The sequence below is a fragment of the Poecile atricapillus genome, chromosome 5 (assembly GCF_030490865.1).
Source record: "Poecile atricapillus isolate bPoeAtr1 chromosome 5, bPoeAtr1.hap1, whole genome shotgun sequence".
Lineage (NCBI taxonomy): Eukaryota > Metazoa > Chordata > Aves > Passeriformes > Paridae > Poecile > Poecile atricapillus.
This window is the reverse complement of record NC_081253.1, coordinates 18,439,401-18,452,864: the sequence shown is the minus strand read 5'-3', so window position 1 is coordinate 18,452,864 and position 13,464 is coordinate 18,439,401. Positions and strand designations below refer to the sequence as shown.

General features: G+C 37.7%; 1 protein-coding gene across 2 annotated transcripts in view; it reads right to left on the bottom strand.

Annotated features, from left to right (window-relative positions):
- Positions 1–1,623: 1,623 nt before the first annotated feature.
- CSRNP3 (cysteine and serine rich nuclear protein 3) overlaps positions 1,624–13,464 on the bottom strand; it is a 91,841-nt gene continuing 80,000 nt past the window's right edge. For both annotated transcript variants that reach the window (XM_058840485.1, XM_058840486.1), the window contains 3 exons: positions 10,179–10,438; positions 4,805–5,101; positions 1,624–3,315 (listed from right to left, as the gene is read on the bottom strand). In XM_058840485.1, coding sequence (XP_058696468.1) covers positions 2,272–3,315; positions 4,805–5,101; positions 10,179–10,438 — 1,601 coding nt within the window. In that variant the 3' untranslated portion in view covers positions 1,624–2,271. The remainder of the gene's footprint in view (positions 3,316–4,804; positions 5,102–10,178; positions 10,439–13,464) is intronic.

Sequence of the window (13,464 nt, the reverse complement as noted above, 5' to 3'; positions counted from 1 at the left end):
ACTGTCCCAGCTCAAGCAGAAGAGATTTGTGCTTTTGGTGCTGGTGTGAAGGGAGAGTGCCTAATTTAAGCCCACTGTTAAAGCAAGACCCCTGTATACACAGGGGCATGTTACATTTGCCCTTAGAATATCTTGAACAGAATAATTCATTCTTCAGTGCAGAACTTTAAGGGCTAGCACATTTCTCTTTAAAAATCATGGGCATTTGCTGTATGGCATTGGAGAATACAGGCACTTACCTGGCTACTCAGCCTTAGAGAAAGAGACTAGAGTGGTCTGTGACTGCGAGGAACAGAGGCTGTGGAATTTCTGAGCCAGATAACCAACATGAGTGCGCTTTCCCAGCAGATGGAATATGTTGCAAGTTTGGAATCCAGTCCCTAGAGAACTAGACTTTTCAATGCAGTTCATATAAAACATGTAGGACTTCTTGTGGAAACAAGTAAATAAAAAAAACCTTTCCAGCTACTACATGGAGTAAAAATATTTTGCTAATTTAGCATAAATATGAGAAATCACTTTGCCCAGATTTCATACAAAAACAATTAAGTTAGCTCTTTTTTTTGAAAAGCGTATTTTACATTGGCAGTTTTTCTACTGGAGTACTGTACATGATGTTTTAAAGAGCTTCTAACCAGAAGAGTCACTGTTACAGAGATAAAATTTACACTGTGTTTACATGCACACTGTTAACCATCTAGATCTGACACAGATAGAAACTAAGATGCTGATTCTTATTTTGACAAACAAGACAGGCTTATATTTCAACTACTTGATGTATAATAAATGGAATTTCAGTATTAGAAGAATAAAAATGCTGAAATAGATTTTGAAATCAAAATAAGGCAGTGCAGAATTACCAGTGCAGAGAAAATCTGGTTCCTATGCCTCCTTTTCTAGACAAAAGCAACATTATTTAATAAATTAAAGGTACTTTCATTCCCATTTCACTTAAAAACAAGTGGATCACAAGGTAATGGAAATCCATATGATGCACATGTTCTTTTGCTTGCAGACTTTAGCAGATACAAAATTGCTGAAGCTATTTTTCCTCACTGAATGGACTGTTTCCTAATAAGACCAAATGGTACTAAATTTGATACAATCAGAAGTCCACAAAAGCCAGTCCTGTATTTCATAAAAATTTAGGCAATCTAGACACTTCCACATTTTTTTTCCATGCTTTATTTAAACTTTCATCAGTAAGGCTCTGCTTTTATAAATTGCATACTGACATATTCATAAACTGGCTTGGGAAAAACATACAGGCTTTGTTACAGTGAATTTGAAGATCTTACATTGCCTCAGGGTCTGTAGCTATGGCATTTCTCCGAGAGGTTCACAGTTCCCACAGTTCGTACAGTACTGCAAAGTGGCACTAAAGTGCGTAAGTATCTGAACGGTGGCTGGGCTGAAGGTGCTGTGTGAGCGTAAGCTACTGCTTTGCCATTATATACAAGATCATTTTTCTTTGGGAAGGGGGTACTAGTTCTGGAATGCCACTGATTTTAGTTTTAAATGGAGGATTGTCTACCATTCTCTATTCTAGAAGATGTAACTGCCCCCTTTCTGACTCTTCTGTTTGTCAAGAACACTAAAAGAGAAAATAGTACACTCTAAAAATATGTTTCAAGATGATTTATCAGAAATGGTATTAAGAAAAAAATAAGGAAGAATACAAGGTACTCCAGATGAAAAATGGACATGCTCTTCGTAAGCAGCTCTGGATCTTCTGCTCAAATGAACATTCTGTTCATTTTTATCAAAACATGAATCTTAAACTACCATAAATAAAATACATACAGTACAGAACAATTAAAACCTTTTTTTTTTTGTACAGTAGTTACTTTTACATTAAACTTACCATCTTTTCAGATATGTTGAAAATTAGGACTCTAAACATGATTATTTCAAAGTATCATTTTTAACAATCTTGCACAGGCCCGACAGTCAAAAACATGAAGCTTTGATTCAGATAGCTTGGCAGGTTTCACATACTTTCATAGGTAGGCTACTTTGAAATATGTTGGGTGTGTTTTTTACTCATCTGTTTTATTTTTATCAAAAAAAGTATTTGATTATTTTTATTTAAATCTTTACATGAACTGATTTTGTGCAATACCACTGCCAGTGTAGCTTGAGAAAACAAAATGTGTCTGGAACATTGACTATAGTCCAAGTGCTGTCTACCTCTTAGAAAAGTAAGTTTCTAGGAAAATCCAATGGGAGTGAATTTTAACACAGGAAGTCAGTCCTAGAATAATTTTAATATTAAACAGGTACTGTCTCTACCACTGGTGATTTGATGCACTCTTCGTGCAGTCTGCTCTTTTCTGGGAGGTTTAGTGAATTCTCAGCAGGGTGTTCTTGCACATGACTGTCACCATTCAAAGCTGAAACAAAGCCATCTTGAGAAGGACCTTTCAAGTATGAGTGAAATTCCACTGGTGGGTGACTCGGCCTATGCTCAGTGTATAAACTGTTACAGGGAGCACTGCCATCCCCTTCAGAAGATGAGCAGCAAACAATCACTGAGGGGTTTGCAGAAGGGTAATGAGGGCTGCTAAAAGTTTCCTCTGATTGCCGTGTATAGTCAACAAACTGTTCTGAAGTCATGTTGTAAGGCACCAGAGAAAGACTACCGTTCTTGACAGCATCCCTTTCTGAGTAAGTCTCACCGATCTGGTTAGCAGTGCCAGCAACGTGGTTCTCTATTTGGTAATACAGAGCTGAAGAGTTAGTATAGTATGAAGCATTTTTAGAGTGGTTTTCATGCACAGCAGTTCCATCAGAGTAGCAAAGGACAGAAGGAAGAGGCACCATATCAGCATGGGAGCTCATACTTTCTACAAAATCATCTGCTTTTTCTTCCTCCTCATCTTCCTCCTCATCTTCCTCTTCCTCTTCATCATCATCTGATTCACTAGGGGCTAAACTCTGTGTACTAGAATCTGTAACTCCACTACAAAAGCTACTCCCATCTTCCTCTTCCTCCTCTTCCACTGGGCAGTCCAAGTCCTCGGCTGACTGGGAATGCATAACTGCAGCCGGGGTTTCAGTTTCAATCTCAAAATTTTCTGCAATTGAATATTCAACTGGATGGGGTCCTGGACTCATGGAACTACTGTGTGCACTTATCTCAGTGTGACAGCCATTGAGTGCTGGAACTTGCTGCTCTCTATTTTTCTCCAATTCAAGTTTCATTATCGTGTGCAAAAAGTGAGTCCGTACACGGATAGGGTTAAATTCGATTCTACCTGCTGTATTGCTACACCCTTCTTTAGTGCAACCGCATGGAAAAGACATACGATCCACCTTTTAAAAAAGAGAATACAGATTAACAATGAGAAGCAAAAGCCTGGTGACATGACAGAGCCTAGACAGCCTAGAGAAATAAAAAGGTGAGGTGGGATGCACCTTGAGAAATGCTGGTAGAATTAGTCAAAGCAAACGATCATTCAGAGAGTCAGCCCTGGAGTTTCGCAGTACTGAGAGAATAGTAAGGGGCCTGGACATGGTCCGCTATTTCAGAGAAGGGAAAAAAATTATTCTGTTCCATAAGTGAAAGTATTACACCATGGAACAAATAATAGTTAGCTTTTCAATTTCTTGATCTGCTACAGCTTTACTTCATTTTGTGCACAAATCCAGGCAAAAGCATTACCAGAAACACCTTAAAATTTGGTAAAAATCATGGAAACTAGACACCCACTGAAACAAAATTAATAATATACAGAAACTTTTATAAAGTTACCAATGGGGACACCTGATCTCAGAAAACAGGAACAAAAACATAAGTGCATTTTCAAAGATAATCGAGTCAATTCTAGATGCAATACTGTAAGCGTAACAGACTGGGCACAGAACTTCTACATCTAATATCTTAAATTTTTGAAAATGTGACTGAACCCATGTGTTGGCAAGTTTAATTAGACAGCCTAAGGTCTGTGACTTTCATCTGCACCGTAACACCTGAACATCAAATATGTACAGGAGAACTGCACAACACAATCCAGTACATCTTCCCCGCATGTGGAGATGAAAACAGGAATAGCAAAGAGAATGTATTATTTAAAATAGCAGAGAAAGTTCGGCTTGGATTCATGAGATGATGAAAAACACATTCAGGAAGAAAACTCAGCTGCACAACAGCAACTCAGCAGAACTAGCAGAAATATCTTTTAGGGAACATTTTGGGACACGTACAGCTGACACTATGTAGATGTACAATATGAAATACCTCTTCAGTCTGCAGAGAAAAAACTTACCTGCTATATTAGCAGATATCTTTTTACTGCCTACATGCAAATTTGTCATGCACAGATTTTTAATTATCATGCATGTTACATAAAGGACATTATCACAGAATATAATTTATTTATTGTATGGAGTTTGGACTATAATTCACATTTGGAGTGTCTGCTTATTGTTTCTAAAATAAAAGGTAATATCTCTTTGGAAATCTGCAGGCTACTTACTCTCCTCTTGTCTGTATATGCCTATTTAGATAAAGGCCTGAAAGAAGTATGGGGAGCAGAATACTTGTGTAGGAACAAAAAAACACCCTAAGCACTGTATGTGCCTAAAATAATACGAAAGATATTTTAGGAGACTGTATTGATTGCCCACTATATACCCTTAAAACGGGACCTTACAAAACAGGTTGGACATCCACAAGTGTTATTGCCTAATACTTAATTTCCAACAGTATAGCTTCAAGAACAGAAAGTACACGTGTGAGCATGGACACACACCCTTTCCCCGCCCCAGACAATTAAATAATGACAATAACATAGACATTTACCTGACATTTTATGCCTGCAAGACTGCAGGTGCAAGTTTCTGGGTCGCAGAACACACGGCAGTCACAGCCACAATCCTCTCTGGACAGGCGGATGGCTCGCAGCTCGTGCTTTTCTTCCACGTCAATCTTCTTCACTCCAGAAGCTCGCAGCAATGCCCGCCGCTTTTTTGTAGGCAGGGGTTGGAGAAAAAAGTACTCATCTACTTCAGTGTTGTCTAGATCAATATCATCATCAGAAATGTCATCCAGAGTCAGTGTATTGGCTTCCTCAGATTCCACTGTACCATTCTTCGTCATCTGTTGCACAGAACAATTAACAAAGTCCTTAAACGACAGTCACACTGAAGTCATGTCACTGACGTCAGTATGTGAAATGCATTATCAATGTACAAAGCTGTATGTAAAAATGCTGCATGACTGCCAGGAAGTTTCAGAAATTGTCACAGATAGGGTGACCAGGCATTTCTTTCACATTCAGCATATTAATTAAATACACTTTTTTAATAAGTTTGTAATGAAGGTAAGAAATTATCTGTTCATTATTTACCCAAATTTACTGTTTGCCATTAGCTGCTAAATCTCATGTTTTTCTGAAATTCTGGTCTTTTCTGCATTGTTTGACAAGATCATTTTTGAGACCTTAACTGATTCCTGTCTTTGAGTTCTCTGAAATTCTTAAATATCCCCTTTGAGATAGCAATGATACTACTGACATAGGTTCAGATCATGATGTGTCACAGGTTTGTAAAATGGCATATTTTATGTACTACTCTGTTTTCTGATACGCATTTCACATCACACCGGTAAAAGGGGGTAATAGCTCTCTAAACAGTTCTGTCTGGCCCTGGGACAGTGGGAAGATTTTTTACACCAGGTATTTCAACATATTAGTTCAGTAAGGTAGAAAAAGCAACATTAGAAGTCATCCTTTTTCCTGTACATTCTACAGAGAGAGAGGTAAATCCACACAGGGATTAAATGCATCTTGAATTAGCTGCCCGAAGCTAATACCTCACCATACACACAACTCAGCCTGAATATTTTAATCCAGAATGGCTCTCTTGGTTATATCTTTTCATTTTACATTAGCAAGGTAAAACTAAGTAGAGCGCATTTATGTTTCTTTGATTTCTTTGTTTGTTTGTTTAATATGTAATAGGGGAATGACCTACCTAAGAACTGATTTCTCTAGTTTAATATACACAAGGCTCAATCCACTCCTTAAGCAGATCACTGTTACTTAATCTAAGTTAATAGGGAGGGAGAAAAAAATAGGAGGGAGAAAAATTCTAATCTCTGCTTCTGTAATTAGTTTACTATTTTATTAAATTGCTGTTTAATGAAAAAAAGAAAAGCTTTTAGGGCTCTTACCCATGAGGTGGATGCTGTAACTGGTCAGTACACAAAGGCACCTACAGAACCATACCAGTCCTGTCATGCATTTCTCCTCCTCCTCCTCCTCCCCCTGCAAATCTTAACTATGCTTCACAGCAGTAGAGCATGAAGGACTGGCCTCCAGTGATGTGCTGAATGCCACATGCATCCAGCAGGCTGGAACATCAAACGCATGGCATCAGCCAGCAGTTTGCCATTTCAAAGCATCTCCTTTGCAGGATGATTTCCTTGTTGTCTCCTGTAATTTTTTTTTCCTCCGTTTTGATACACAAAGAACAAACAAATTAATAAAAGGAAAGAGTCTAACATTTCTCAAAAAAGTAACTGGGAAACTACAGAGAGACTAAGATTATCAAAAACTACCAAATACATTTTCCAGAGCTTCAGGGGAACATTAAGCTCTCTTGATTGTCATAATACTGCTCATCTGAATTAAACTTGATATGTAAATGGGTACATTTCCTCATAAATCTAAAGGTTAATGTCATAACCACAGAACAAAGGCCAATGAATATGTGAAGCCTTTGGGTGAAATTCAGTCCCACTCGGTAAAACAGGAAAAATGTAGGATGGACACCTCTGCCTTACCCTAGTTGGAAGTTACTCCTTATGACTTCCTGCAGAGGGAACCTACTGTGTCCACAGACCAAGGAGCCTTAACATCACTGGTCTCGTGCCAATAATGTTAATTTCAGGAGATGTTATGAGTAAGCACTAAGGTCTTTCTTAGGTAATTTTTTCTGCTTACTCATGTTTTCTCAAATGATTACCTTGTACCTTTCACTTGATAAGATGGCTTTCACATACAGGATTTTCACACTCTGCTGCTAACAAGTGTTTATGCTCCTGTCAGCAGTGTTTACATCAAAGCACTGGTATAAAATGGCCAAAGTGACTTGAACATGACTTCACAGTCTTTATCTGCTTTTAATTAGAGGCGTTTCTTATTTGACCCTTTGCTTTTAGAAACTAAAACAATAAACAGTATCTCATATTATGGAAACTCAAAATATATTCCTTCATTTTTATCTCTTTTAAACAGGTTCTACAGGAGCAAATACTTTCTTCCCACCAATCTGTATATTTCAATGCAATATAAAAATATTTTTAAAAAAATCCCAGGGAAACTGAAATTAAAAACCACACTGAAAACTTTCTATTTACGTAACGTTTTTCTAATAGTAAAACCTCTGACTAAACTTCATTCTACTCCATTTTCTCAATTTCTTTATTTTTCTCTGATGTAATTTTTAGGCAAATTCTGATTAGGACATTTTCATTAAATGTATAATAATTTTGCTGACATAACTGCTGACATTGTCACATTAGAATGCCACATTTCCTTTTTTCTTCATTTAGAAACTATCTGAATGACCAAACAGCTCTTTCATCTCTGTAATGAAAAATTAGCAAGGCCCTGTTTTCTTAAGCAAACAAAACATGCTCAGTGCTTTACAGTGACTCTTCACTAATTCAGCAAGTCCTGAGTTTTCTTTTCATGTTTGAAATTTTTTTTTCAAACCCAAGCACATAATCAGGGATGCAGCTAAGCTGAGGTTAATGGACTAGGTAAAACAGGAAGTCTTCTGCTGTCTATGTTTTTATACATGCTCCAGACAAAGAGGAATATTTTACTCTAGTAAAAGATTTAACACCAGCACGATGCAAATAAGGAACGCAAATAAGGCTCTCCTTATTCACTGAATACTTATGAAGAGATCTTGCAGAAACTCAATCTTAATAATCATCCACTCAAACAAGTGACTGGGAAAAGCATGTATTTGGAAAACGAGCAGAAAGTATGGTCTGTGCCCCCAAAGCAGACTGGGCTGAAGTAAAATAAGGTAATAAAGAACAGAGATCCATCCCAGCCAAGAGGAAGGTTAGGAAAGGATGAAGAGCCAAGCTCCAGTTCATAAAGGCTAAAAGGCCTCATCTACTCTTTCAAGGTACATAAGATCTGTGATTTTTCTTGATTTACTTTCTAGCTAAGAAAAGAAAAGTGAAATATTTGTGTGCTTGACTATTCTTTACTCACTCCACTGGGAATTCCTCTCTTTGAGCTGATTCCTGGAAGTCAGCCAAGGGATCTACAGCTAGTCATCAGTTACACAGCACAATTCACACTTGATGCTCTGAAAATCCTCTGATGTGAGACGTTACAGGTATAACCTCTTTCAAGTGGTAAGTCACTAACACTACTTGCCTTTAGTTTCTAGCCTGTCCAAATATCTGTCTTTGATTTGCCTTTGTCCTGAGTGGTTTTATGTTTGTTCTATGACAGTTCAAATTTTATGACCTTATGAATTTATTTAAGAATCTATTTAGCTATGAAAAAAACCTCAAACATTTAGATGACTGAAAAAAAATATATTACAAATGTGAAGATCACGCACACTTCCTCAGGCCCTGAAACACAAAACTCATGAACTCATGTGTTCATCCTATGGAAAAAAACGCTTAAAGGCATTTATTAAACTTGGAGGGTGCCACTGCTCTGCACAACTATAGAAACAGAGATGTAGTATCACAAAAGAAGGGGATGTGCAGTACAGAAGCTCAGTTACAGTTCTAAACATTGTTCACTTTTAATTAAGGATTTATCTGAGAAAGAGTCAAAAATATATGCAACACAATCCATGACACAAAAAACCAGTTCTGTCACCAGTTTTAAAGCAGCATAAGGAACACTCCCATTCCCTCCTCTCCTTTACCCAAATACAGTTTCTTTCCTCTCCTGTTATATTCAAAAGGACAGCTTTATTGGGCAGCTGGCCCCGGGAGGGCCGATGGTATCCTGGGTGCATCAAGGAAGTGTGGCCAGCAGGTCAAGGGAGGTGATCCTGCCCCTCTGCTTGGCCACATCTGGAGTATTGTGTTCAGTTCTGGTCTCCACAGTTCAAGAAAGATAAAGGGCTACTGGAGAGGGTCCAGTGGAGGCCACAAAGATGGTTTGAGGTCTGAAGCCTCTCTCTTGTTAGAAGAGACTGCGGGAGCTGGGCCTGTTTAATCTGGAGAAGACTGAAAGGAGATCTCATTAATGCATGTGAATATCTCAAAGGGGCGCCAAGACCATGGTGTCAGACTCTTTTTAGTGGTGCCCAGTGGCACAATGAGGAGCAATGCCCATAAACACAGGAAATTCTACCTCAACATGTGGAAGAACTTTATTACACTGAGAGTGGCAGAGCACTGGAACAAGATTCCTGGGGAGGACATGGATCCCCTCTCTCTGGAGACATTCAAAAAGCACCTGGACACATACTGGTGTCACCCCCCTCTAGGTGAACCCTGCCTTGGAGGGGGCTGTTGAGCAGATGATTTCCAGAAATCCCTTCCAACCTTGAGAATTCTGTGATCCTGTGAAAACTAGCCAAGATTTGTTTTGGCTAGCTAAACCAACATAGCTGGTTAATTTATCAGACACATTTCTTCTTTAATGGACATTCTTTGGTGAAATAGTACAGACACACAATCACAAAAATTGGTATACTAAGAACAAAAACATTTTAGTATCACTGTTTCTTAGTTCTTCCCAAATTCACTCAAGTTGGTTAAGAAAAGAAGTTCTTTCACTTTCTGTACCTATAATGTTACCATTCCTTTTCTAAGACGTTGTTGGGCTTAGAAAACTCATTCTCTTCCTGGCACTTCCAGACTTCTGCTAGACACCCTGCTCAAGGCTAACATCCACCACCCTCTGCTTTTATTTTCCTTTCTGTAGAAAACAGGGAGTAAACAACAACCTCTCTGTAAAGCACTTGGAGGTACACAGCAATGACAACTACAAGAGCACTTGGTATAATCAAACAAAAATGCATCTTCAAAATTAGAAAACCCCAGGAAAACATCCATTTCAACTGCAAATGGAGCTCATAGAAGGTGATAGTTTTGTTTAATGCACGCACCTTGGGCCCATATAGCTATGACACTGTTCATTTAAATTAGGGCAGAGATCGAAGTCTTAGACAAGTTTTACCTTTAACTTTAGAGAATTGAGTTTTTCCTCCCTTAGATGCTCTCTCAACATCTCTCGGTGAAGCCTCTCCTGCTCCATGGCAAACTCCCCCAGTGTATACTGGCGCACACTGTTGTGGCGAGTGGACATTCCCAGTGTGCTTCCTCCTTGGCTGGGAACACTGGTGAAGCCTTGCCTTCTCGTGAAGTAATACACAGTAACACAGTTAAAATGGACATTTTTTGTTCTCTTCCGTTTCTCTCTCTTCAGGATTGAAGACGCTGGAACAGAGGCAGATTTCAGTGTGAATGGTAACTTGCAGTCAGGCAGCAGATGTGTTAAGGTAAAGGGAACTGCACAAGTCACAATACCTGACTACACAGACACCATATTCCAAGGTGAGAACAAGGAGGAGAAATATTAGAAACATTTACCACATATGCAACTTACCCACTTAGAAGCCACTACAAGCTGTTACAGTGATGGACACTACTGTGTCCTTCAGAACAGAAATACATGGTGAGGAATGTTCTTCTTTCCTGTCATATCATAAAAATCTTTTATCCTTTTACTGAGGAAGCAACCAAATCCAAGCAAAAGAAACCTCTTTCAGTGTCACCACACAAATGGTGATCCACTGACTTACACCTCTTCTAAACCCTGCCAACAAAGTTGCACAAGGCAGCAGAGATCCACATTGCTACAGCACTAAGTCACACGGACAGAAAAGATTAGTTTTTCCTATCATCTAATTTTTTATAAATTGATGTTGGAAAAACTATAAAAGCAGTATGTTTGTATTTCATACAGTTTCATACTGTCTCAAAAATTCGTACCAACATCATCACTACTGAATGGTATAGAAATAATTCTGACTAGCAGTCACACACACTTTGTTTTTCTTTACCTTTATCCTTCTTTCTGCTGCCATCCACTGAATATGTATATGTCTATATAGTCTAACACGTAGAATTTTGACAAAAATTTAAATCTCATATTTTCTAACTCTTTTCTGATTCCACTCATACCTGTGCTCAGGTTTTTAAATAAACATATGCAGTAACATATGAAACTTGTTTAAAAACAAATGCTAAATTTTAAATGTTAAATATTCTTCTTTTGGTTCTACAGACAGTTAGCAACTCTTTCCCATGATATTGATCTACTGTTTCTCACTGATAATAGCTGCATGCCTTTAGAGGAAACAAAAAAGGACACACAAACCTTAGAGAAAGGTAAGGGACACTCCTTGATTTTTAAAATGAGCAGTCCAATTAATTTGATTTGTTGCAAAATAGCAACAAGTTGAGAATGCAGCTTGTAAGTCACTGCTTTGCAGTTTTTATAGGCAACAACTGTAGGTGTATGCAGGTATGAATGAGAGACCTCACTGCCAGAATTGAGGCAGTAATATGATATAAATGGTGCCTGACCACTCTTGAATGGCTTGGAATCATTCTATAAAAGCAGTAAGAGCAACAAGATGTACACTGATTATCTAGAATTCCACCATTTCTAGAGATGGGACACACTTGACCTTCAGGTCTGGTTTTGTAACAGGTCTGGTTCATTGTCACAGGTAAAACATAGTTCAGTCTCTATTACTGTTATGTTGCAAAATGTTAATCACCACAAACATAAATCCACAAACTTCTACATGATGTAAAACTGTCAAAACCCCCAGCATCATCTCCCAAACTGTGTGAAAAACAAGTATATTAGAAAATAAAGCCCTTTATCCAAATTACTGTATATCCTACAGACATTATCACAGAACTCTTTGTGGTTCACTGAAACATTGCAACAGGATTCCTAAATACTAATAAGCTGCTAAAAGTATGATTTAATATAAAAAAGGCACTTCAGACCTCCTTCAGGTATGCTGGATTATAAATATGAAACAGATGAATAAGATCAGGTCCTGTTACTCACATGCTCCCAGTGAAGTGTGTTACAAAAAAGGTGTAGGATGTACAGAGGGAAATCAAAAGACAAATTCTGTTACATTAGGAATGTTTAACTTATATCCAAGTTGAAGCAAACCTTATATAAACAGAGCTTGTAAAAAATGTTTATAGGAAACCTTTAGTGAGGGAAGAGGGTATTTCATTAGCAGACTAGTTGATAGGGATATGCTTCAATTTTGCATGATATGAAATATAGTTTTAATGTGCTGTTATTTTTCATATATACCACAGTTCCAAAACAAAATGACCTTTAATAAAACAAATTTTTTAGCATTGTAAGATGGGGTAATTTTCATACTGAGGTATTTTCTTTCAATGTGACATAAAAGCAAACACTCTAAATCAGAACCTGCACTGCCAATATGCTCTAATACATAAGAAAGTGCATATTAAAAAAATACTTTTTCTGCTGAAGAAGGTATCTAAATGATTCTGGGTTGTATCCAATTTCTGATATAGTATCAATGTTATTTGTATCTCAACTGGATTACACCTCTATTTCAGAATAAATACTGACCGCTACAGAAAGGCAGGCAGCTTTTTTGCCATATAAATGAACAGTTACAAATGAAATGAGAAATAAAACGATTGTAAAATACTCAAGGAAAGAAAGGGAAAGTTGATCTTGAAAAAAAAATTATATATATATATATACACACATATGTTTCATGAAGAAACTGAAGGTAATTGCACCTGTAAATCTCACAGGTTAGAGAATCATACAAACCTTTGAATCCTCATCTGTAAACCTGAGTATCTACAACACAAGGTCTGTGGTGACAGTAATCTGGTTTAGATCTTAGCTGTGGAACTCCTGACAGGGCTACTTTAATAGCAGGAATGACAAATACTGCAATAAAAGCACTTCTGTTTTTTCAAGTCTGTCAGTCTCTTTATGGTAGAGATACTATTTTCATACTAATGGCTAAACATAAATAAATTACTCTCAAGTTTTATTCACACACTACCCAGTAACATTAATAGCTAAATGAAGCTAAGCAGAAGAGTCTGTGATCTAGTTACTCGCAGATGAAAAAAAAGGATGTCATCTCTGATAAAAACTAGATACCATGCATGAGCTTTTAGACTATGTGCACTTTTGCCCATGTGTGTGCATCAAAATTTAGAACATGAATTTCATGCACTGCCATACATGTACACCTAAAAGTTCGGTCAGCAGTCTCTCAGTTAAGACGGCAGATGTCATGGGCTGTCTTAAAGAACCCACTAATGCATGTCTTCAATTTTTTACAGGTCTTATCATTTTCAGTAATTGTATTGTCAATGCCATTCCATCAGTGCTGTTTGTTTGTGGAGTTTGTTTTTTTTTATATACCAGT